The following is a 25,716-nucleotide window of genomic DNA, read 5'->3' on the forward strand; positions in this document are numbered from 1 at the left end:
GAAGGAATTACAGCAGCAAGACAGAAGTCCCAATATCTAATTCAAGCTCTGTCACTGGCTTGCTTTGTAGCCTTTGGCAAAGGACTTTCTCTCTCTATTCAGTTTCCACATTTGTAAATTGGGGATAATATTACCTACCTACCAGATATATTGTAAAAGTTACTTAGTGTTTGTAAAGTGCTTTGAACATAGAGCTCTAAAAAAATCACTATATATTATTAGCATTCTGGTATCATAATGATGAGGACAATATAAATACCGAGATAGAGAACTGCTAGCATGAAACACATGCACTGTCACCTAGCCTTGATCTAACATTGTAAACAATTAGTAATTAAGTCATACTATGTCTCTACACTTGAATAAGAGTGCAGCGGCAAGCCCTCCATCTCCACTGAGAGTCTTCAAATATTTATTTAAAAAAAGAAAGCATATTCATTAAAAATACACATATTCCTCTAATGCATTAAAATAAAATTGCCAGCAATCTTTAAAAAATTCTCATGGAGATTTTCAGTAAACAACATTCCTAAACACCACATCTCACTTAACTTTTGTGATTCCCAGAAAGATTGTATTTTCAATAGTAGTTTTAGGATAAGCAATGATTAATTACTAAAACTGTACATAGATCCAGAACAAAAACAGAATAAAGCCTTTTAATGTTCCTCTTAAATAACAGCAACTTGCTAAATTGTTTCACAAACACTGACTAAAGTTATAACATAGCAGTTGGCAATTTAGATTCTATTTTGCAGTTATCCTATTACAACAGCCTACACTTTAGAATAATGGTCACTGAGGGTGAAATTCAGCCCCATGAGGACGGACCAAAGCAAGCTCCACTGGCAAACAGAACTTAAGTGGTGCACAAGCCTTGGGTTTGTCCCTCTACCCAGGGCTGAAACATTAAGGCCTCAATGTTACATGCTGAAGGATCCAGGTCTAACTCAGGATGCTAAACTCAAATTAAAAATTCAGAAACATGATATTTGAAACCAGACATTGTATTAGAAGTATCATTAGAAATTAGTATTTTTGTTTAATTTATGATAGCACAAGTTTTAGCAGCAACTTTCTTTAGCTCTAAAACAAAGCTATATTACAGACAGCTTTGTAATACTGTACAAATGTACACTCTATGTATATATAAATCAGTCACTAAATTCTTCCTCATCACTGAAATATGCACTTTTTTTAATCCGTGGTCTTCTCGAATCGTCAGACGTTGAAGGTTCCCCTGCAGTCTGTTTCCATCTTTGCTGCTCTTCTTCAATTTTGGCTTGCTACAATGCAATTGCAAAAATGGAAAATATGAACTATTATTTTGATAAAAAGTAATAGGTACTATGCAATACATTAAATGCAGTAATGCAAATATTATTTGGTGTAATATTTAATGTGTGTGTATTAGACTCTTTTGGAATAACAAACAAACAAAAATAATTTTAGGGCTCATTAGCATTCTTAAATGGACTGATTACCTGAGGCAGAATGAATTCTGAAATGATGCTGAAAACAATGCTGTCCCTTGTATGCTAGTGGGTAAACAGTCTTCAGCACCAGTGCAGGAAGACCCACTGCCAACAACCACTGTAAGGAACTGACCTACTTGCAAATATAGATGAGCCTTAAGACTACAGTATACGTTGGAAACCCTTTGAAGCCAAGTATACTTTGTATTGTGGGTTGACATTAGTAGAGAAGCCTTGGAAACAACAAGGAACTGAGATTTTGTCATTGAAAGAATGAATGAACCAGTCCATACCCAAAATAAAAGTTCTTTTGTTCAAGTAAAGGCTGAAGGTTTGGCTGGTTCTGATTTTAGTGGGAGCAGTCCCTCACTCCAATTATTATACATACCTCACATGGGTACTGAAGTACATGAAGTATTTACTGACTTTTTAGCATTTTCATTCTCGACCTCTATATTCCATTAGTGAAGGGCTTTTTTGGGGAGGTGGATGGTGGGGGATTTTATGTACCTCAGACTAGATGATCTAATGGTCCCTTCAGGTCTTAAGATCTATGAATTACCAGAATAATAATAAATAATTATAAGGCTGAGCCTCCCTGAATTTGTGTATGTGTTTTTTAATCTGAACAAAGATCCAAATTTCATGGCAGGCTCTATAATGAAACAAAACCCGATAGCAGAATAAACTTAAATAAAAAAATCTGAGAGTCTATCATAGGTGTCATGATGGATTAGATTTTTTTTAAATCTTATAAAGTTACACTGATAAGTGAGTCTTGAAAAAGGGCTTTTTGAGAGGCATCCAGATTGAGCTAAGCAAATATGATGTCAGGAGTCAAGAGGGGCTGGGGGAGCAGAAGTGACAACATCCAGATAGAAACAGCTAAAGTTGTGAAGAATCTTGAAGGTAAGAATGAGGAGTTTGGATCTGACATGGGTGGCAACAGCAAACTAGTGGAGTGATTTTAGGAAGGGCTGGAATGGTTGCAGCATTAAAAAAAGACAATATTCACCATGTTTTGGACAGATTAGAAAACAGTGAGGATGACTTTCCAGAATACCACAGAAGGGAGGGTTGCTGTATAGATGTGTGTGTGTGCGAGATATAGTCTAGATGCTTGTAATTTTTATTTGAAGTTGCTTTAAAAATTATTTAGAAACAAAGATACATACTGTAATTCAATTTAGTACCTGAAAAGCTATGGCCTGGCTGAGGCTATCCAGGGCAGGATCTTCACCCTCATCTTCGCTTTCTTCCTCTTCTTCACTAAATAGTGTAAAAAGTAAAAATATAAAACAGATGCACTTCATTTTAAAAACACAGTACAATAAGAGTAAAGAGTGTGGATATTTAAATGTAGGTGCCCATACAGTTCTTCTTCTGGTTCAACTATTTTCTTCCTTTTCTTCTTTTCTTTCTTTTTTGGAGGCTCACGTTCTCCTAGCATATTTTTAGGACAAGCATAACTTAAGTGTCCTGTTTCCTTAGAGAAAAAGAAACATAGGTTAATAGAAGCAATTAAAAACATGGCACTAAGTATATCCTTAGGAAAATTAACATTAAACAATTCAAAATGGAAGCAGTTTTAATAAAAGAAGAGGAATGTTGCACTGGTATGTAGAATGCAAATAAAATAAACCCTTACTTGCAGATTTACCCTGGAAATGGGAAAAGTTAGCAGTGATACTGTACGCTAGTCACAAGTTATGCTTTGGAATCAACTATAAAGGAAAAAACAACACATTTTTATTTGGCTGTTGTAAAAGTTGAATACACTAGCAAGTAACCTACACTCAAGATCACACATGGTCCTCAGTATCGGAGGTCAGAGAATCATGATAGCAATGACATTTCTGATTTGAAGATGGTAAGAATGGGTATTTAAATAACTATTATTAATATTATTCATATTAAAATTATCCAAAACTCAGTTTAAAATCTTAGCTTAATCTGAAGTATGGAATTTGCTTAGATGTATCTAAATTCATAGAAAATAGGTGTTATATATATATAAAAAATGATCCTCTCCCTCACATACTTGCATCCAATTAGTTCATTTTATCATCCATTTATCATTGTGTTATTTGGTGTTATGGTGAACTCATATGCTATTTCATATATAATCAATGTGTGCTAAATAGATTTAAATTGTAGGATTATAGAGGTATATGCTTGATGAGTATTTAGGAGTGATGAGTGTATAGGTGGTAGGTACATAAGTAAAGCATGGCTCGAATGCAAAGCCTACAGGCTGAGGCCCGTAACAGTTTAGCTTAGCCTACAGCCTAGTATGGCTATCAAATGCTTGACATGAATGAGTAACCGAAGAATAACCTTATGCCAGTAAGATTACAAGATGACTGGAAAGAATGGGCCAATAAGTGATGTTACAGACAATATGTTATAATGTAGCTGTATAGACTGCAAGATGCCTGATTATAACATCATGGGATGTCCTGCTTTGACTGCAGGACACATTGTGCATAGATGCTAATGAGAATAAGATGAAGAAAGACAACAACCAATGAAAAACAAGGCACCCCAATATTCATGGTGTGTGGAAATACAGATAAATAAAAGAGGGTTGAAACCTTCATGTATATGCATAAGGTGTTAGATGTGGTCAGAACAACAATATAAAAGAGGTTCCCTGATTGGGTACAGGAGGGAAGACCCCAAGGGAGGAAGACCCATGGAAGACTTCATTGGGATGTCCCAAGCAGGAACCACCCCGTCTCTATGACCACCTGTTGAAGATCTACCCTACTCTATGAAATCTTTGGGTACGTGAGTATGGATATGACATTGGCCCAGTACATGTACTCTCTCAGACTGAGTAAATGGGTATGTGAGCGTAACTTATAATTTTTACTTGTAACTGTGTTTGGGCTACAGTCCTCATTCTTTGTGTGTTCCTAGAGCCTCCAAATCTCCACCCTATTTATCTTTAAACTGTAGCAACAGGAGCTGGTCTCACTGCAATTTACCACAGAACTATCAATTCATTCAGTTTAAAATAAAGGCTACACAGGCTTGTTAGTATAATTTACATTTCTCCTCTCCAAATGCATCAAGCAGTTTCAGAGGTGTAGAAGAAAGAACAGTTATAAAACAAAAAATAGATACTTTTGTTTGTAATACAGCATTAGATGTATTGATTATAATATTACAGTGCTGATTGCACATATGTTTATAGTTACCAGGTAGTCATATTTCTAGAAGACCCCAAATACCCAGAGAAGTCCAGGCTAGAATCATTGCTGAAGTGGAGAAAATATTGATGTGAGCTTCATGATGCTACCACAAGGAATGATGTGATGTGTGTGGGGCAAGACTAGTGACAACATAAACCAAGAACAAAGATGGAAACATTTGTTTTAGATCCATCGTGTAATTTACTCACCCCACATTCATAACATTTAGATTTATCGAAGTAGTTACGTCTACGGATGAATTCCGCTGCTCTTCCATTGTCAATAGCAATACTTGCTTTTATCACTCTTCCAAATAACTAAACCAAAAGGAAAAAAAACCTGAGTCCACATTTGAGAAATCTGAACTCTCCCAGTCTTTTGCCATGGCATTTTTCTGTAGCTTACTTGTTTGTTGTTAAGCGCCCGAGAACAGTTTTGTGCAGATTCTTTATCCAAAAACAAAATAAATGCAACTCCTTTACTCTTCCTGGTGTCTTTGTCCTTCATAATAGTAACTCTGAAAATAAACATATAACAAAGTTACTGATAGGGGAAAAATCCTATCAAGCCATTTTTCATTACTTATAAATACCCACAAGTATCAGCTTTATGTTAAATATCATTGTTAATTATACGAGCCAATGTTCCCTGTAATTTTATCCATCCATGTACGGAATGAATTTTGTTATGTGCGCCAATATCGAGGTAATGTGCGGATGTGCACCACCAGTAGAAACAAAAAACCTAGATATAATATATATTTAAAAAAGTTACCATAGGGATAATTACTCCAACCAGGACAGGTTAGGCATTTTAGAACTCACTAGTCAAAAAATTAAATTTAAGTATGAGAGAGAAATAAAATTATGAGATGCATAGCAGTCAAAAAAAGGAAAATAACAGCACTTTGAAAGAATAAAATTACAGAGAATATATGTGCATTGCAGGAAGTACCAAGAGGTAAAAACACCAGTGTATGTGTGTGTACCTGTATGTGAGAGACACAGAGACAGTGTCTATGCGCTTGCTGCTGGAGAAGTGTATGATACACCATGCACTGTCTCTTTAAGCAGAGAGACAATCACCAGAAAGCTCATTCAGACTGTAGCACCTGCCAGCAGCTCTGTCCTGCTCCTGAGCCCTGTCCCCCATTCTGCAGAGATGGGGTACATGGGCAGGGGGGAGGAGGACACCCTGACATCAGTGCCCTCCCCTACCCTCCGCTCTGCAAAGGAAGCAGGAGGGTCCCAGGAGCGGTTGGCCAGCGGCTCCAAGGCAGAGGGCAGGAGCAACACAGCTGCAGAGAAGTGGGGGGAAGGAAATTTGAACACACATCACCAGATGTATGGGCTGGATGAATGGACTATAAGGTGGATAGAAAGCTGGTTAGATTGTCGGGCTCAACAGGTAGTGATCAATGGCTCCATGTCTAGTTGGCAGCCGGTTTCAAACAGAGTGCCCCAAGGGTCAGTCCTGGGGCCAGTTTCGTTTAATACCTTTATTAATGATCTGGAGGAAGGTGTGGACTGCACTCTCAGCAAGTTTGCAGATGACACTAAACTAGGAGGCGTGGTAGATACGCTGGAGGGTAGGGATAGGATACAGAGGGACCTAGACAAATTAGAGGATTGGGCCAAAAGAAACCTGATGAGGTTCAACAAGGACAAGTGCAGAGTCCTGCACTTAGGACGGAAGAATCCCATGCACTGTTACAGACTAGGGACCGAATGGCTAGGAAGCAGTTCTGCAGAAAAGGACCTAGGGGTTACAGTGGACGAGAAGCTGGATATGAGTCAACAGTGTGCTCTTGTTGCCAAGAAGGCTAACGGCATTTTAGCTGTATAAGTAGGGGCAATGCCAGCAGATCAAGGGACGTGATCGTTCCCCTCTATTCGACATTTGTGAAGCCTCATCTGGAGTACTCTGTCCAGTTTTGGGCCCCACACTACAAGAAGGATGTGGAAAAATTGGAAAGAGTCCAGCGGAGGGCAACAAAAATGATTGGGGGCTGGAGCACATGACTCATGAGGAGAGGCTGAGGGAACTGGGATTGTTTAGTCTCCAGAAGAGAAGAATGAGGGGGGATTTGATAGCTGCTTTCAACTACCTGAAAGGGGATTCCAAAGAGGATGGATCTAGACTGTTCTCAGTGGTACCTTTTGCCATGGCATTTTTCTGTAGCTTACTTGTTTGTTGTTAAGCGCCCAAGAACAGTTTTGTGCAGATTCTTTATCCAAAAACAAAATAAATGCAACTCAAAATGACAGAACAAGGAGTAATGGTCTCAAGTTGCAGTTGGGGAGGTTTAGGTTGGATATTGGGAAAAACTTTTTCACTAGGAGGGTGGTGAAGCACTGGAATGGGTTACCTAGGGAGGTGGTGGAATCTCCTTCCTTAGAGGTTTTTAAGGTCAGGCTTGACAAAGCCCTGGCTGGGATGATTTAGTTGGGGATTGGTCCTGCTTTGAGGGAGGGGGGGTTGGACTAGATGACCTCCTGAAGTCCCTTCCAGCCCTATGATTCTATGTGTGCAGCTCTGCTAATCAAGTGCATGGCACTTGATTGACTCCTTGGCGGCCTGTGCAGCCACGCAGCTTACAGGGAACATAGCAATGAGCAGCAAAACACTAAAGAGAACAAACACTTTTTAAGGAGGGGTACAGGTAAAATGTGGATCTGCTTCTAATAGCAAATATAAAAAGCATACAGAGTTCTCTGACTGGGCCTGACAATGAAAAGCTCTCTTGTGGTGTAAAAAAATTGAATTATAAAGCTTGAATTGAATCACATTGAATAATAAAACTTGAAGACTAATTACTATTTGGGCTTAACAGTTTATGGAACCCCTTTCTGAATGGTGAGCTTTCAACTTAAGGCTGCCACTTGTCAGATCAGTCATCTTGGTGTTGAACAGAAAAGATACAAATAGGATAAGTGGCCAACACATGCTCTACTGGGCTTCTTGCTTATTTTGTCCCTGGTTCAGTCTGTGCCATTTTCACCCCTTTAATTTTTCTAATTTTTTTCCTAAGGAAAAAGGACTGCTTGGGACTTTATAATCTTGAAGTGACAAAGAGAGACAGATCAGTGTCTGCTTATGTCCTGAGATGAAGCAGGAACCTCCGTTTAGAAATGAGAGAAAGATGAAAAAGGCTCCTTTTTTATACTAAGCATACCCAGTTAAGGTTTCCCACTGACTTTAAATGAATTAGAAATTATTTTTTCTATTGCCTGTGGTTTGATGGGCATTTCCTACTGATTGTGAAGGTATACTGAAGATGTATTTTATTATGGTTTACATTTTAAAGTATTGGTAAGTTTATCTTCCCGAAAAGGGGCTGGAGCCTTGAAGCTACAAATTCTCTTTCTTCAATGTCTCAGAATCTATTTTGAGACTAAGAGCTAATACCAGCTCGTTGCATTTTGCTATGATCCTAGTGAGATCAACAATCTTATTTTTAAATGCCTCATCACTGGCCCGGGGCTAGTATTTAGAAGTGTCTACTCATTTCAAAACTGTCTAAAGTCATATAGAGTCCACACTTGTGAGGAGGAAGGTTAGTAAAATGAGAGTCTTATTTAAAGCACTTCAGTGAGAGGCAACCCAGTACATAACAGTATCCTGCTTGCTCCAGGGAATCGACTTTCAGAGCACTATTAGTCTCTGATGTATACTTATATCATGAGTGTGACTGCAACAAACTCCCAACTGTTACAAGAGTGCAATTAAATTTACACTGTATTAAATATGGAAAAAAAGATTCAATACAGTTCTCTACTTCATGCTTAAAATAAATTTTAAGTGTACAAAGTACATAAAGAAAGAAAAAGCACTAAATATTGGAGACCAACTTGAAGAAAAACAACATGCCAGGCCATGTTTATACTTACTTAACAACTTTCCCATACTTGGAAAAAATCTGAAACAAAGAGCATTATATATAGGTTTAGCAGTCTGTTGTTAAATCAAACACTGTAACAAAATGACAGTTCACAAAAGTTTAAAATATACACAACACAGATGATGCATTTTACATAATGGCTGCATATTAATCTAAATAATGCAACTTCTTTTACACGCAGATGTGCTTACCCTGTATAAGTCGTTGTTGGTCAGAGAGAAGGGCAAGTTGGACACATACACTGTGCTTTTACTTGGTGCTAACCCACCACTCATTTTACTGGGGGGGGGGGGGGAAGAGAGAGAGAGAGAGAGAGAGAGAGAGAGAGAGATTAACTAGTTGTTTTCAATAAAGTGATCTCAATTTAAATAAAAAGATGAGCTCTTCCAAATATATATTGTACAGTCATATGTTAAAACTGTGGGTGTAACGTGGCTTTGATTTCCCTATACAGTTTGACATTAAATCAATGTTCACTTTCATGTTCCACAGTGTAAAGGAAAAATCAAAGCAGTATTACTGCTCATGACTTACCAATTGACTAGGACAGGACAAAATCAGTAAAGTTGGCACAAGCCAACTCTACTAAAATGAGCTTTGAATGACTTGTGAAATAAATTCAGCTTACAGACTAAATAAAACAGGTACTATTCCATTTATCATTAGACATTTTGGTCAATTCCTGAAGTTAATGAAAGTATTGTTTGAATAAGGATTGAATGATTTGCCTCTCTGGATGCAAAATGTAGGTCAGCTGAGTTCAACATTAGAAATCCATACTGATAAGATAAACAGCAAATCTCTTCAAACCAATACCTCAATAATTGGGGGGGGGGAAATAACAATAATTCATTAACTTTAAAAATTAGCAGTGTTATTTATCATACCAAACAGTTATGTTTTTCTTTCATTTCCTTGTAACTGACACCCCCTATATCCCTGCATCTAAGTCTCCGCGGAACTCAGTATTTTCCTTTCCCCCCTTTCTTTAAGGATCTGCATCTCTCCTACATGCACTCCCTTCTCCACACAGGAGGCTCTGGAGGTAGCAGACTAGGCAGCACAGCTTCTTGCAACCCAGTCCTGTCTCATACTCTCTTAGTCCATCACCACTTCTACCATTCCTTTCCCTTTCTCTCTGCCCTCATCCATGTTTACATTTTTATGTTGTTTATAAAATATAAATTATTTTTAAAACTGCATATGCACATGTGGAAACAGCTCTCTGTGTGAGCGTGGGCCAGATTGTAGCTGTAGGTAACAGGAAAAGGGGGAGGGAAGGAGAGAGAGAACAACCAAATCACTCCATCCTGACATTTAAGGGGCACACAACTCTGCATAGAACATTTCTTGTTTCTGGCTCATTGTGCAGTCTTGGCTTGATTCAAAATTCAGAACAAAATAGTAAACAAAGAATATCAAAATGACAAACTGTCCTTAATTAACAAAGTGTCCTTTAAGCACGAGAGCAAGATAGATGGACAGTTTCCTAGTTCCTCCTTGCTTCTTTGGCTTGGGGCGGGGGAAAAGAACACTTCCCTGTTCTCCTCAGGCCACAGTTGCCAATTTTCATGCAGTAAATAAGCACCCCAACTTTTACAAGAAGCCAAAAATCAAGCTAATCCCATTTCAAAACAAGGCCAAACCAAGCCAATCCCAAAGAAGACCAACACTCTATGTGACTGGATCCCCCGGCGTGCAGTCTGGGACTGCGGTGAGCCCCCTGTGCACCCCTGACTCTCTCCCCCACTTGCCCAGAGCCAATAAAAACAAAACAAGCAACAAGCCAAAAACTAGCAAACAAGCAACTCATAAGCCAAGTAAGCTAAAACCAAGATCAATTTCTGCGTTTTTTTCATGGATTTGGCATGTCTGCCTCAGGCCCTTCTCTCCCAGCCTTCCTGTGCCATAAACCGTCTCTAATGAAACCCCAGTTAATTCCTTTCTTGTCTACCTTATTGTAGCATTTATTATAAATCAAGGAGTTCCCAAAGACAATTTAAAAAAAAATGAGTTTGTAGGCCAATGAAATACAAGTCAAAAAGATTTAGGGAAAAAAATAAAAAAAATCAATGACAATTTCTGAAAAACTAACTTTTTCTGTTTTTTCCCTTAGAACTTCCCAGCAAATATCTACCCTGGGATGATACACAAGAAGTGAAATTTAAGGAGATTGGTTTCTTTTTGCAGATGTTCCCAGGGGGACAGTTTAAAAAAAAACCAAACAAACAGATTTATAAAGGGAGGCTATTTTCACCCTTAACTAAGGAATGACTATTGCCACACCATAGTCAAACCCTGGATATTTTCTAACACTCTGCTTCAACAACTTGTAGAGAGTACATTCCTATAACACATTGATTTCCCAAGTGCTTTCCCCTTCATTTCCCAAGTGCTTGCTGCAGTGCAATCTGTGTGGGTGGCAGCTACTGACTGAGCTTTTGAGTTTTCCTTTCCTTCCCTTCTCTGTTTAGGAACTGTATTTCCTTTGGCACAAGTATATGAGGTGATAAAGGTTATGCAAATAAAAACACAGAAAAGGTTCACAACGAAGGACAGATGTTACTTGTGGTGCTATGTAGGCTGCCCACATATTCCTAGACTCCCTTACTGCTTGGCATTAAATGCCCTAAGTCAAGGCTAACCAATTTGACCAGGCACCATGCCTTCCAAATAGATGGCCATAAGTGTGGTTATCCAGACACAAAGTGCTGTATTCAAAGGAAATGTTAAAAGCTTTGCGGGTTCTGCATTATGGATCTCTGCCATATGGGGGGCAGGGAGAAGAATGGGTAAAGCTTGTTCCATGGATAGAGGGCAATTAGTTTGCCTCAGAGAAAAACATAAGCTAAACTCTCCTACAACTCGTGACTCTCCCCAGCAGGTCTCATTTTAGCGAGCAGAACAATGGTCTGCAGGCTGACAAACATTAGACAGCTTGATTGGGTGACAACCACTTGGCAACCTTGGGGGTGCAGAACCTGTGCAACAATCTATATATGTGACTTTTTTCTTGCCATTACCTTTTGTGACTTAGAAGCAAAATTTGAAAATGTCTTTCAGTATAAATTGGACCTTTTCAAGTTAGGGATAAAGCCTTACTGAGATAGAGAATAATAAGTTCAAGGCTCTGATTGATTTGTTGAGTCGCAACATAACTTTTCTATACTTGGCCTATGACGCATTTAAACAACCCACATTCGCTGCTGAACTAATCCACACTCAGGCCAACCAATTTTGGATACGAGTTCTTCTGCCTTGATTTCCACTCCTCTATTTTGTTTTGTGATACCATCAGCCATCCTGCCTTCTGGATCTGACTACACCCGATATATCTTCTTCTTCTTCAACGCTTGGCCAAACAGTCGGTAGCAGTGATCATATGCCATTTGTTCCGTTCCTGTACAGTAGCAAGAGCTTGACAAGCTGAGAATCTAATGTCGGAACAGACTTGATGCACCCATGTTATAGGAGGTCTGCCTCTGGGCTGCCTCCATTCCTCAGTTGGTGGAATTTTATCCTGGATGTTACAAGCCATCTAGAAAATGGCATTCGTTGGAATGTCTTGTGGCATTCTTGCAACATGTCCGAAAAGTGTAAGATACCATCTGCAGACAATGGCCCCAGGAGTCTGTAGACTGGAGCAACCATAAAAATTTGCATTATAGATAAAGCCATTCCACTTTATTCCCAATATACAACATTGGCAAGCCCCCAGCTTTGCCTAGTCTGAGCAGCATAGTGTCCATGTTTCGCAACCATACAGCAGTGTGGAGAGGAAACAGTTTGAACAGATCCTGAACTTGGTTGTCATGCCGAGATAACGTTTATTCCATATTTGTTGTAAATGACCCAGGGCAGACACTGCAATGCCCATCCAGTGGAGAACCTCCATGTAAGAGCTGGAGGAACTGGTGAGTATAGAACCCAAATAGCAAAAGCTAGAAAGTGCTTCAACAGTTTCATTATTCGATGAGATTGGGGTTGTGCATGGACTTGATCCTAGATTTTGCAGATTTATCTTTGATCGATTAACATGGAGGCCATCCTTAGCCAACTCCTCCTCCATTTGCTGGAGTACCTTGCGAAACCTGTTGAGGCTCTGTACTAGAAGAACAACATCATTCGCATAGTCAAGGTCTAAGAGCAGTGGTGGTCAACCTGTGGCCCGTCAGGTGGGCCACGAGACAGTTTGTTTACATTGACCATCCGCAGGTACGGCCACCCGCAGCTCCCAGTGGCCGTGGATTGCCGCTCCTGGCCACTGGGAGCTGCGGGCGGCCATGCCTTCAGACGGTCAATGTAAACAAACTGTCTCGCGACCCGGAGGTTGGCCACCACTGTCTAAAAGCAAAAGATCACCTGTCTTAATGGCTATGGATTTGATGGAACTCTGCATTATGAAATTCATTGCCTAACAAAAGTGTGCAGGGCCAGGACACAGCCCTGCCTGACACCAGATACTGATTTAAAAGATGCCAATTTCTAATTCCCAAGATGTATATGGGCAGTGGTTCCTTTAAACAACTCGCTAATCAAGTCCAGCAGAGTGGCTGGGACACCTACGCCCTTTAAGGCTTCCATAGTGTCAACTGAATCAAATGCAGCCTTAAGATCGACGTACGCCACGTGCAGGGGATTTTTGACCTCGTGATGTATCTCTGACAACAAGCAGAGGACCAAAACGCTTGTGGACCTGCTCCTCATAAAGCCTGACAGTTAGGGGTGACGCTTCCGATGCAGCGGGGGCTCCAAATGCGCAGAACATGCGCAAACACCTTCCCTGGCACAGACAGCAAGGTGATCGGCCTGTAGCTCTTACATTCACTGCACAGTCCCTTGCCCTTATAAAGCGAAATCACAATACTGTCCTTCCTAAGGAAGTTGGCAAGGTTCCAATTCTCCACACCAGGTGAAAGATGGCCAGAAGTAATTCCATTACAGGGTCAATAGTGCATTTTAGCAGCTTTGGGGGAATGCCATCAGCATCGGCTGCGCATCTGTTTTTCAGTTTGCAGATGGCTCGCTTCACTTCATCCAAAGTTGGTGCGTCAGTACAAGTGTCTGGGTCTGATATCACAGTGGCTACCAAATCATCCAGCTCTGAGCACTGTAATAATGTTCAAGCCAGCGTGAGAGGATATCATTATCTGATTTACATGGATGGCCTTGGCTGTTGTTCAAGATGACATTCACAATGACTACCTATTGACTGCTGAGATCGTGGATCGCACGGAATGCTGGCTTTAAGTCTCCCTGGCTAAGCAGAGTTCATCATCATCCACCACTTGGCTATAATATGCCTCGTAATCGCGAAATGCCAGGGCATTGAACTTTTTCGCTTCAGCTGATTACAGGTGTGCTTATTGTTGAGCGCCCCATAGAGTTCGACCTGTACCTCATGATGGTGGAAGGGTGTAACATCTGAAGTGTAGAAAGAATAGTAAATATGGCGGGCGACCAACTTGGCTTAACAGTGAAATCCTTGCTGACCTTAAACGCAAAAAAGAAGCTTACAAAAAGTGGAAGATTGGACAAATGACCAGGGAGAAGTATAAAAATATCGCTCAGGCATGCAACAGTGAAATCAGGAAGGCCAAATCGCACTTGGAGTTGCAGCTCGCAAGAGATGTTAAGAGTAACAAGAAGGGTTTCTTCAGGTATGTTAGCAACAAGAAGAAAGTCAAGGAAAGTGTGGGCCCCTTACTGAATGAGGGAGGCAACCTAGCGACAGAAGATGTGGAAAAAGCTAACGTACTCAATGCTTCTTTTGCCTCTGTCTTCACAAACAAGGTCAGCTCCCAGACTGCTAGACTGGGCAGCATAGTATGGGGAGGAGGTGACCAGCCCTATGTGGAGAAAGAAGTGGTTCGGGACTATTTAGAAAAACTGGATGAGCACAAATCCATGGGACTGGATGCGCTGCATCCAAGGGTGCTAAAGGAGTTGGTGGATGTGATTGCAGAGCCATTGGCCGTCATCTTTGAAAACTCATGGCGATCGGGGGAGGTCCCAGATGACTGGAAAAAGGCTAATGTAGTGCCCATCTTTAAAAAAGGGAAGGAGGAGGATCCGGGGAACTACAGGCCAGTCAGCCTCACCTCAGGCCCTGAAAAAATCATGGAACAGGTCCTCAAGGAATCAATTATGAAACACTTAGAGGAGAGGAAAGTGATCAGGAACAGTCAGCATGGATTCACCAAGGGGAAGTCGTGCCTGACTAACCTAATTGCCTTCTATGATGAGATAACTGGCTCTGTGGATGAGGGGAAAGCAGTGGATGTGTTATTCCTTGACTTTAGCAAAGCTTTTGATACGGTCTCTCACAGTATTCTTGCCGCCAAGTTAAAGAAGTATGGGCTGGATGAATGGACTGTAAGATGGATAGAAAGCTGCCTAGATCATTGGGCTCGACGGGTAGTGATCAATGGCTCCATGTCTAGTTGGCAGCCGGTTTCAAGCGGAGTGCCCCAAGGGTCAGTCCTGGGGCCGGTTTTGTTTAATACCTTTATTAATGATCTGGAGGAAGGTGTGGACTGCACTCTCAGCAAGTTTGCAGATGACACTAAACTGGGAGGCGTGGTAGATACGCTGGAGGGTAGGGATCAGATACAGAGGGACCTAGACAAATTAGAGGATTCGGCCAAAAAAAACCTGATGAGGTTCAACAAGGACAAGTGCAGAGTCCTGCACTTAGGACGGAAGAATCCTATGCACTGTTACAGACTAGGGACCGAATAGCTAGGTAGCAGTTCTGCAGAAAAGGACGTAGGAGTCACAGTGGACAAGAAGCTGGATATGAGTCAACAGTGTGCCCTCGTTGCCAAGAAGGCTAACGGCATTTTGGGCTGTATAAGTAGGGACATTGCCAGCAGATCGAGGAACGTGATCATTCCCCTTTATTCAACATTGGTGAGGCCTCATCTGGAGTACTCTGTCCAGTTTTGGGCCCCACACTACAAGAAGGATGTGGAAATATTGGAAAGCGTCCAGCGGAGGGCAACAAAAATGATTAGGGGTCTGGAGAACATGACTTATGAGGAGAGGCTGAGGGAACTGGGATTGTTTAGTCTGCAGAAGGGAAGAATGAGGGGGGATTTGATAGCTGCTTTCAACTACCTGAGGGGGGGTTCCAAAGAAGATGGAGCTCGGCTGTTCTCAGTGGTGGCAGATGATAGAACAAGGAGCAATGTGAAATGCAGTGGGGGGAGGTCTAGGTTGAATATTAGGAAACACTATTTCACTAGGAGGGTGGTGAAGCACTGGAATGCTTTACCTAGGGAGGTGGTGGAATCTCCTTCCTTGGAGGTTTTTAAGGCCCGGCTTGACAAAGCCCTGGCTGGGATGATTTAGTTGGGAATTGGTCCCTTCCAACCCTGATATTCTATGATTGATTCTATGAAGTAGGGGATTGCTTGTTAGAACTATGCCATCAGCGATGAAGGCTGGTCCAAAACATCGCCTTGGACATTATGCAAGATGGACACGTCCAATGAGAACCCTGAAAATGATGGCGAACACAGGCAGTGAAGATGCAGGGCAGCAGCTGTGCTTAACTACCCTAGGTGAAGGAAGTTGTCAAGAAAGGCTCAATGACTCAGGTCGCATAGTGTGAAGCCCGTATTGGTAGATCAGGAAATCTCCGTCTCATCCCAGTGGGACGAGGTAGTCTTTGGGACAATCATTTGCTCTTGAACAACATGAATAACTAACAGTGCTCAGCACCAGGGTTAAAGACCCTGCTCTACTCTCAGCTGCAGATGTCCTGCCGGTGCCATCTTCCCCCAGTGCACTTGTGACGGGCTTGTGTCAAAGCCCCCCTGTGGAAGTGCATCCCCTGATGTCGGCAGGTGCAGCTGCAGTATACCATAACAGTGTATTAAGTCATAGCTGGGCTCTCCACCAAACCATCAAAATTGGAACCTGGAATGTTGCACCTGATGTATGCAGTGTTGTGTTAGCCACGTTGGTCCCAGGATATTAGAGAGAGGAGGTGGGTGAGGTAATATCTTTTATTGGATCAACTTCTGTTGGTGAGAGAGACAAGCTTTTGAGCTTACAGAGATCTTCTTCAGGTCTGGGAAACTGAGTTAGTTGTCTCTCTCACCAACAGAAGTTGGTCCAATAAAAGATATTACCTCACCTTGTCTCTCTGCACCTGATGTAGTTATTTACACATATCTATCTAAGGTACTTATATAGTCATTATTACCATAATATCTGAGCAACTCAGAGTCTTTAAATGTATTTATCCTCATAACACCCAAGTGAGGTAGGAAAATGCTATTATCTCAATTTTAAAGACCGGGAACTCAGACTCAGAGTGTCTAAGGCCCAGATACACAAAGGGACTTTAGGTGTTACAATGCCTAACTAGCAGGTGCCTAGAAAATCTCTGGAACAAGACTGGGATCTGCAAAGCCTGAGTTAGGTATCCTAAACTCTGTCCCTCTCACAGTCAGGTGCCTAAATCTAGACTATAGGGAGATGCCTATCTCTGCTTGCAATTCACAGCCAGGAACCCTTAGTTGCCAATGGACTCAGCTCCCCTGGTGGAGGCTGTAGCAGATGGGTCCCAGGTTACCACAGTGTTATTTAACCACACTCTAGGAAGGGCTAATTTTGAGGATGGTAAAAGCATCATAGCTCTCTCTGCACTATAGCTTCCATCAACAGATAAAGTGAATTATGAGTTCAACATTTCCCTACTGCAGATACATCCCTGATGTGGGGGGTTTCTTTCTGTGTCTGAGCTATAAGCCAAACACCTTCTAGTCTTTACAACCCACCCAGAAACTCACATGCTGCATGAATAGTTCCTGCCCTAAGCCATAATGCTGTAGTTCCTGCCTTTAAATTAACTGCTGTCGTGGCTCAAGGCCCTTAGGACTTGAAAGTTTTACTAATGTGATTATTTCAATAAGAAAACCCAAATCCCTAACCAAAGTAAAATAGCCACACCAGTAAAAGCCCTAGCGTGGACACAGTTGCACTAGTGCAGAGTTTTACTAATATTGCTTATTCCCCTTCCCAGCTACACCGCTCTAAAGCGTCGTTATGTTGATATAACGCGGGGCTGTGCCGCTCGGGGCTACAGAGTTACAGCGCTACAACCCCGGGGCCCGATCTGCTCCCCCCGGAAGTCACTAGCAATAGGAGCTCTGACACTGACCAGCTGTGCGGGACCTCGGCTCTGGCCCCTCGGGGACGGGGTGAGGGGGGAAAGTCATTCACGCCCCTTGCAGAGGGTAGGAACGAGACGCAACCCCGCCCCCCATCTCCGCCAGAGCCATCCCGGCGCGACCCCCGCCCCGCGGGACGAGGGCGAACCAAAACGCCGTCGTCAGCCCGGGCCGGGATTCGCGCGGAGCCCCCCGCACCCACCTCACGCGGAGCTGCCGCTGAAGCAGCTCAGGCAGGGCGGGAAGACATTACTCCCAGCCGCTTCCTCCTTTCCGCGGGCGCGCTGAAAGCGGACTCATCAGCCCTACTCCTCCTACGGCGCCCTTCCGGGAACGTCAGAAATAAACACGCTCTTTAACCAATAACGGGCGACAATAGTTGGAGGTCGGCTGGTAGTTCCGGTTACGTCACGACAGGCGCCGGAAGTGGCTTGGGACCACGAACCGGGCCGCTGTCGCTTTAGGGGAGAGACAGCACGAGCCGGCGCGTGGGGGGTAAGTGCGCGAGGCGGTGCTAAGAACGGTTGAGGGGGTAGTTTCCGGTTTTTCTGGTCCCGCGTGCGCAGCCTCGCGAGGGCCCCTCGCCCCAGCCACGTGCCCCAGGGCGAACGGTAGCAGCTTGAGCCCCCGCTGCGACCCTGAGCTGCCCCGGCTCCCCACGAGCCTGCGTTGCCCTTGTGGTGGGCGGAGCGCGGCAGCCGCTTGCCCGCAGCACGGCGAGCAGGCAGCCGGGAGTGCACGAGTTCCCATCTCCTCTCCCCTCCCGCTGACGGGTCGGTGCGGCCCACACCTGTTCCACGGATCATGTGACTGCGGTTGATGATGGTCACTTTGGTCGGAGCTGAGACGGAACCCAGGCCTCATACGTTAGAGTAGCCAGGCTGCCTCCTGAGGCGTCGGGACCCACGCGCTGTGCTTGGCAAATTGTAACCGCTCCCCCCTGCTTCTGCCCCAGAGCTGCAAAGGGGACCAGGCATCTTTCTTCCCAACGCTGCCTTCCTGGTGCCTACCAAGCAGTTGGGGAAACCACTTGTAAAGTGTTTATTAGCTTAAGTAGTAGACATAGGTGCTGGACCTAGGGGTGTGGCAGTACCCCCTGGTTTGAAATGGTTTCTGTCATATACAATATTTACAGATTGGTTCAATGGCTCTCAGCACCCCCTCTATACAAATTGTCCCGGCACCCCAGGTGGTGGAGGTCTGTGGTGTGGGTCAGAAGGTCTCATGTTCAAACTTTGCTGCTGATCTTTGGAGGGCTAATTATGGAACCAAGTGGTGGCATTTCATGTCTTAGCTAATACTGCAGCTAAGTCTTGTTTTAAACTGAATTTACATTCTTTCTGAGATCCATCAGAAAGTCAGGTCAGTCTCAAAATTAGTATTAACTGAGGTTCCTAAGGTGCCTTTAGAAAGATTAAGACCAGTCTATGCACTTGCCTATGCTATTTCTACAATGGGGCTATTTCTGCTTACCCATCTCTGCAATGTGCTGTGGGACATACACATTAATATGTCTAGCAAATAATTAAATATGATGAAATTACTGAATAAAAGGATGTTGCATGAAAGAAAAATAGCTAATCCGTGGTTAATGCAGCAGACTGGGTTCCAGAACAACTGGCTTCTAGCTCTGGCCTGCCACAGGCATCCTATGTGCAAATCACTTAAACTACAATTTTTGGAGGTGGACACAAATTTTGTCCTTGATTTTTCAGTGTTACATACCCCTATATGCAGGATTCAGGGGACCTGGGGCAAAGCAATTTTGGGGGCCCCTTCCATAACAAAAAGTTGCAATACTATAGAATGCTATATTCTTGTGGGGGCCCCTGCGGGGCCTGGGGCAAATTGCCCCACTTGCGCCCCCCTCTGGGCAGCCCTGCCTATATGTAAAATGAATGATATTTATTTATCTTAAAGAGGTGTTAATTAATATTTGTAAAATGCAAAAGAACTGGAGCTTTGTAGAGAGAATGGTGCGAGTGGGCTGGACCTTTGCCAGGTTGGGGAGAACCCGCAAATAATTTTGAGCTGTATTGAGGCCTTCAAGTAACAATGGGGTCCTGGCTCCGGGGGTGAGAAGCGCAGACATGGGTAAGGGGTGGGGTGAGGTACAATGTTTGGGGACCACTGGACTAGATGATTACCCTGGTTCCTTCTAGCCTTGTAATCTCTGACTAGTAAACTAAAAGAATGTAAAACTGATATGTGACAAAAGAGGTGTCAAGATTTTCAGCTCCCTTTTTCATGGTTATTGGTTATATACCTTCACCCTTAGCAAGCTTTTTGTAGATGACTTTTTCCAAGTTAAGTCATAACTAAAAATGAATAAGGATGAAGCTAAGGCTCCAAACCCATAAACTGCTCTGGGCACTCAGACCCCTCCACATACTCTTTTAGTGTGATTCCATGTTGGGTGCACTGTAGGATCAGGACTTACGTTAATTCAGGTCTGGTTTAGTTATTGTAAAAAGTGTGGCTCTTTTAACTTTTTTTAACAAATCAGTTTTTAAATGGCCAAAAGCACACTCAACAGTTATTCTGCACTTGCTCAGCCTGTTGTTGAACTGCCCCTTGCTGCTGTCAAGGTGCCCTGTGTATGGCTTCATAAGCCACGGCATTAAGGGGTAGACAGGGTCTCCCAGGATCACAATGGGTATATCAACTTCCCCTACGGTGATATTCTGGTCCGGGAAGAAAGTCCCTGCTTGCAGCTTCCCGAACAGGCCAATGTTCTGAAAGATGTGTCCATCATGCACCTTTCCAGACCAGCCTATGTTAATGTCTGTGAAACGCCCACGGTGATCCACAAGGGCCTGGAAACCATTGAGAAATACCCCTTGCGATTAATGTACTCTGTGGCTAAGTGGTCTGGTGCCAGAATTGGAATATGTGCACCATCTGTTGCTCCTCCGCAGTTAGGGAAACGCATTTGTGCAAAGCCATCCACAATGTCATGCACGTTGCCTAGAGTCACAGTCTTTTGGAGCAGGATGTGATTAATGGCCCTGCACACTTCCGTCAACATGAGTCCAACAGTCGACTTTCCCACTCCGAACTGGTTAGTGACCGATCAGTAGCAGTCTGGAGTAGCCAGCTTCCACAGTGCAATCGTCACGCGCTTCTCCAACGACAGGGCAACTCTCATTCTTGTGTCCTTGCGCCGCAGGGCTGGGGCAAGTTCATCACACACTCCCATGAATGTGGTTTTCCTCATCCGAAAGTTCTGCAGCCACTGCTCTGCATCCCAGACTTGCATGACGATGTGATCCCACCACTCAGTGCTTGTTTCCCGAGCCCAAAATGGGCGTTCCACTGTGGTCAGCACCCTCATGAATGCCACAAGCAATCTCGTGTCGTAGCTACTATGCATGGCGAGATTAATGTTGAACTGCTCTTGCCTTTGAAGTTTAAGGAATAACTACACTGCCACTTGTGACGTGTTAGTGAGAGTGAGCAGCATATTGGTCAACAGTGCGGGATCCATTCCTGCAGACCGAAGAGGCAGAGGAGAGCACGCAGTACAGAAACGATTGAAAGATGGCGCCAAATGGGGAAGGAAGCACAGGGATTGCTGGGATGCGAAGCAATGCATCATGGGGCATTAGGACAAGACCCAGAATGCCTTGCGACCCCCTCCACCTTCCCACAACTCTTAGCGACAAAAGGGGAAGAGATGCTCTGTGGGATAGCTGCCCAGAGTGCACTGCTCCCCATACTGTTGCAAGTGTGAACACTCTATTGCACAAGCATCTGACAGTGTAAACACACAACAGCAGTTTCCCTTCAGCACTCTCAGCAGCACTGTAACTGCCAGTGATGTAACTCTGCCAGTGAAGACATACCCTTAGAATTTAGCGAGATTCAAAAGAGGAGTTAGACTTTTATATGGATAACAAGGGGACCGAGCCTTTTATAACACATGCTATACTTTTTCAATTGTTGTATAGACATTCTTTTTCATTTGAGGTGCATTACTAATATTTCATACAAAATGTAATGCTTAACGGCTAAAATAAATGCTCACAATCTTCCATGAGAAGGTGTATTGCTTTCCCTTGATGAACAATTTGTTTCAGCAAAGGAGTTAACAGAATTTTTTCCAAGTTTTTTAGAGTTAATTTCCCTGTGATACCAATTTCACTCTTGTTAACTGTTTAGAAGCACAACTTTAACAACCACTGCTTCCCATTAACATAACATAACAAAAGAAAAGCATAAAAAATTAAACCAACTATAAAATTAAACCAAAATAAATTTTAAATACAGTACTTTGAGGGTATTTGAGGATATACTTTCATGATGCTTTGTTATGTTTGGGAGCCAAAGGTGGAAACCTGTTCAAATTGTTTGGTTAGCTTTATGCATAAATTGTTATTTTAAAACATTTTGGTTATGACATTCTTATAAGTATATTTAAAAGTGCAAACAAGTTTATAAAAAGCCCAAACAAGAAATTAACATTTTGTTAATATTATCTTTACCTTAATGTTGAGGTTTCCCCTTACATTTTTTCTTTGAATAACAAATTTAAAAAAACCTTAAAAAACAAAAAAAAACCCTGTGATTGATAAGAGAATTATTTTTGTATGCAATTGCATTATTTGTTGAGGCAGAAATATATGTACATATATTTGTAACTGAAACGTTTTTGAACTTGCACAAAAATTGGTGTTACTGATACTACGATTATACCCCAACCATGATCTTAAAATAATGTGGTACCACATATACATATATTTTTAAAAGGGTATAAAATTGACTTTTGTTGCAACAAAATAAAAATAATAAAAAATAGTCACGTGACACACACAACATACAATACAAAACAACACACATGACATACAGGACAAACTTACAATTAACAACAAATGGCGCCAGAATTCTATTCATAACTATACAAAGTAAGGCAAACAAAAATAAAAATAAATAGGGTTATATTTGAATAAACAAATTATTACCTTATTTAAAACTTGTTACATAAATTGTTAAAAATATATTAAGATTTGCCAAATGTATTTATTTGGTAACAAGGAATTTTGCATTACTTTATATTTAACATTATTTTAAAACTCTGCTATATGGAAATAAGAAAAGCCCATGTTTCAAATAAAGAAGAATAGGAGTACTTGTGGCAACTTAGAGACTAACAAATTTATTAGAGCATAAGCTTTCGTGGACTACAGCCCACTTCTTCGGATGCATATAGAATGGAACATATATTGAGGAGATATATATACACACATACAGAGAGCATAAACAGGTGGGAGTTGTCTTACCAACCAATTAATTGGCCTCTCAGAATTGGTAAGACAACTCCCACCTGTTTATGCTCTCTGTATGTGTGTATATATATCTCCTCAATATATGTTCCATTCTATATGCATCCGAAGAAGTGGGCTGTAGTCCACGAAAGCTTATGCTCTAATAAATTTGTTAGTCTCTAAGGTGCCACAAGTACTCCTGTTCTTCTTTTTGCGGATACAGACTAACACGGCTGCTACTCTGAAACATGTTTCAAATATTAGTGAGGGGTTAGGATTAGAAGCAGAGTGTGCATTTCTGTTGCTTGGCAACCATATCTTCAAGAAAGTTAGGAATAATTCCAGCTGTTGCATTCCTGAAGGGTTAAAATACTTAATTTACTGGATTTATTTAAAGTAAAGTTTTTACCTTGTTTTCTTTTTGTTTCTTGTTTTATTCTGTTTTCAATTGCTTTATCTTTTGGAGGTTTCTGTAAAAACTATAACTTTTAACTTTTAAAACAAAGAGAGCAGAATTGAGGAGAGGCGGGGGAAAGGGGGTGGGTGAATAGCAACCTAGGAAGGTAGTGAGACCTGAGCCAAGAGAGATTAACTCTATCAAGATATTTGAAAGTACAGGCAGCAGCAGCAAATTTAGCAAACTAAGAAAGCATATAAAGGACAAAACTTAACTGGTATGTAAAAATATTTGAGAAAGAAGGTTCTATTTTCAGATATGAGCGCGGAGTGTGGTTTCATGGGTCAAAGCAGTTGGGAACCTGCACAGTTAGGAACCGCGCCCCTGTTTTTTATCCTGGCTTTGAGAGGAGAATGGGGGTAGTTACCTGCTCTTGTAAAACCTGAATTTGTCCCCCCAATGTCTGTTGCTTTTGTGTGCATGCCAAATGGATGGCGGGAGTGCCCTTTTTTGCTGCAGTTAACTGGTTTTGGGCAACTCCATGTGTTAATGCATCAATTCTATGTGTTAACCCACTTAATTTTGGTTTTTTACTTTGAAATTCTTTTTTATTCACTCTCCTGCGATCGAGTCGCAGTTCCTGTCTCCTAATGTGCTCTGTGAACTGTTCCATATTTTCCTTCATCTGATTTACCAATTCTGTGAAAGTATTGTTTGCTACTCTTTCCTTCTGTGCACTTACTTGTCTTGTTCTGACAGGCACCAGTCTAGGTCTCAGTTTAAGTTTAACTGGAACCTGGCTTTTATCATAAGGTGGTGGTTGCAATGCAGTGGACCCCGCTTCATCTTTTAATTTTACTAGGACCAGCTTTTTCCACTTCTGTCCCCATTCTTCAGGCACAGGGTAGCTACCTGAAGCCTGCTGTTTAACACCAATATTTATAACAGGGGACGGCACATGTATTTTTTGTAGGTTACTTGCAGCTGTTTTCAGTGTTTCACTCTGTTCCTGTACTGGTTGTCTCTGGGCTGCTTGCCACCCTGCAAGGGCAGTGGGAGCATTCCAGGGCTGTGTAGCTTCTTTTGATTCTTTTAACTCTTTCTTTGTTACTGTTACTTGCCCTGACAAATTTGTGGCATGCTGTTTCAACCATTTCACTATACCATAGACATTAGTTGCAGAATTCTTGCTTTTTTATTTTTATTATTTTTTAGAGCCTTGGTTTCTACCATCGCTCTACATATACCAGTCCATGTTTCCCCACTCTCTTTTTTAAATTCATATGGACCCCCTTTACTGGCAATCCAGCGGGTCCAAGAGTTATTAAACTCCGTGGGGATTATAAGGGAGGGGATCAGGGGGTTTCCTAGCTCGAGGTTTGATTGCGATTTTTACCACGGCAGGTTCGCTTACTCACCAGATCAGCGGTCGGGGTCACCAGTGTTGTCAGATGCTACCGGTAGAGTGCTCTGCTTTCTCCAATGCTGATATCACTCGGCTGTGTGCGTGTGTTCCCTCTGTGTGCTGTCCCAGCTCTGCACAGATAGCTGACACAGCAGACCCGACGAGAACCCCCAATAACCACAGAATCTAGTAAGATGCAAAGTCACGTCGACTAGGTTTATTGCGACCTTGGACACAATTGCAGTTCCCTGTAGATTACTTAGTCTACCGGGCATACTACTAATAGGTGCCTCTTGGCAATGGACCCGGCTCAGTTAGTGGCAGGACTTTCCACTACCCCCTCGGCCGAACAAAGATATCCACTCAGGGATGCATTCGTATACACAGATACAAACAAGTTACACATCACTCCTGACGTATTGAGGTGCAACCCCTCTATGCAGCAAGGTACAACCCCTCTACGTAGTAAGGTGCCACCTCTCACCTTGTACATGTTGATTCGAACAAAACAACTCTATCCATCATATTACCCTTTTGACCCTGTCATTGGGATGGGTCAGCTTGTTCCTTGAGTGTGGAATGTAGAAGTATGCGAATGTTCTGATATCTGGTGTCTAGTACCTTTTAGGTATGTCTCTTTTTGCAGCATCAGCCCTTTCCTTGCCAGCTTCTGTGAGCAGGGCCTGCCTCTGGCTCACAGCTTAACTTTGCTTTATGTTAGCAAAGTCTTGACCATTACTTTAGTTCAGGCCTTAGGCCTCATACCAGGCCTCTGATACAAGGGTTTATGTCTCAGGGCCTCCTCTTACTACAACAAGAATATTCAAAATTGTTATAGTTAATGATAAATTGGAAGGGGTATAAAACCTCAGGCTTCTGGGTTTAAGCCAATGTC

The 25,716-nt window shown here is 42.4% G+C and overlaps 2 protein-coding genes across 14 annotated transcripts in view; one reads left to right on the forward strand and one right to left on the reverse strand.

Moving 5' to 3' along the window:
* Positions 1–390: 390 nt before the first annotated feature.
* On the reverse strand, positions 391–25,190 carry ZCRB1 (zinc finger CCHC-type and RNA binding motif containing 1). 8 transcript variants are annotated; one of them, XM_054024602.1, is made up of 10 exons: positions 24,835–25,190; positions 23,429–23,489; positions 22,240–22,295; positions 8,765–8,852; positions 8,563–8,591; positions 5,078–5,189; positions 4,882–4,989; positions 2,849–2,961; positions 2,669–2,744; positions 391–1,286 (listed from the first exon to the last, which is right to left on the reverse strand). In XM_054024602.1, exons 4-10 carry the CDS (start codon positions 8,846–8,848, stop codon positions 1,155–1,157), a joined length of 654 nt encoding a protein of 217 aa, XP_053880577.1. In that variant the 5' UTR covers positions 8,849–8,852; positions 22,240–22,295; positions 23,429–23,489; positions 24,835–25,190; the 3' UTR covers positions 391–1,154. The 8 variants fall into 8 exon arrangements, with proteins under 8 accessions (XP_053880577.1, XP_053880566.1, XP_053880580.1 ...); XM_054024591.1 differs by having other exon boundaries at positions 23,429–23,498; XM_054024605.1 differs by lacking the exon at positions 22,240–22,295.
* The window catches only part of PPHLN1 (periphilin 1), a 123,156-nt gene continuing 115,608 nt past the window's right edge, over positions 18,169–25,716 (forward strand). For all 6 annotated transcript variants that reach the window (XM_054024513.1, XM_054024504.1, XM_054024533.1 and 3 more), the window contains exon 1: positions 18,169–18,250. The gene's annotated coding sequence lies outside the window, so the exon portion shown is untranslated. The remainder of the gene's footprint in view (positions 18,251–25,716) is intronic.

The sequence above is a fragment of the Malaclemys terrapin genome, chromosome 1 (assembly GCF_027887155.1).
Source record: "Malaclemys terrapin pileata isolate rMalTer1 chromosome 1, rMalTer1.hap1, whole genome shotgun sequence".
NCBI lineage: Eukaryota > Metazoa > Chordata > Testudines > Emydidae > Malaclemys > Malaclemys terrapin.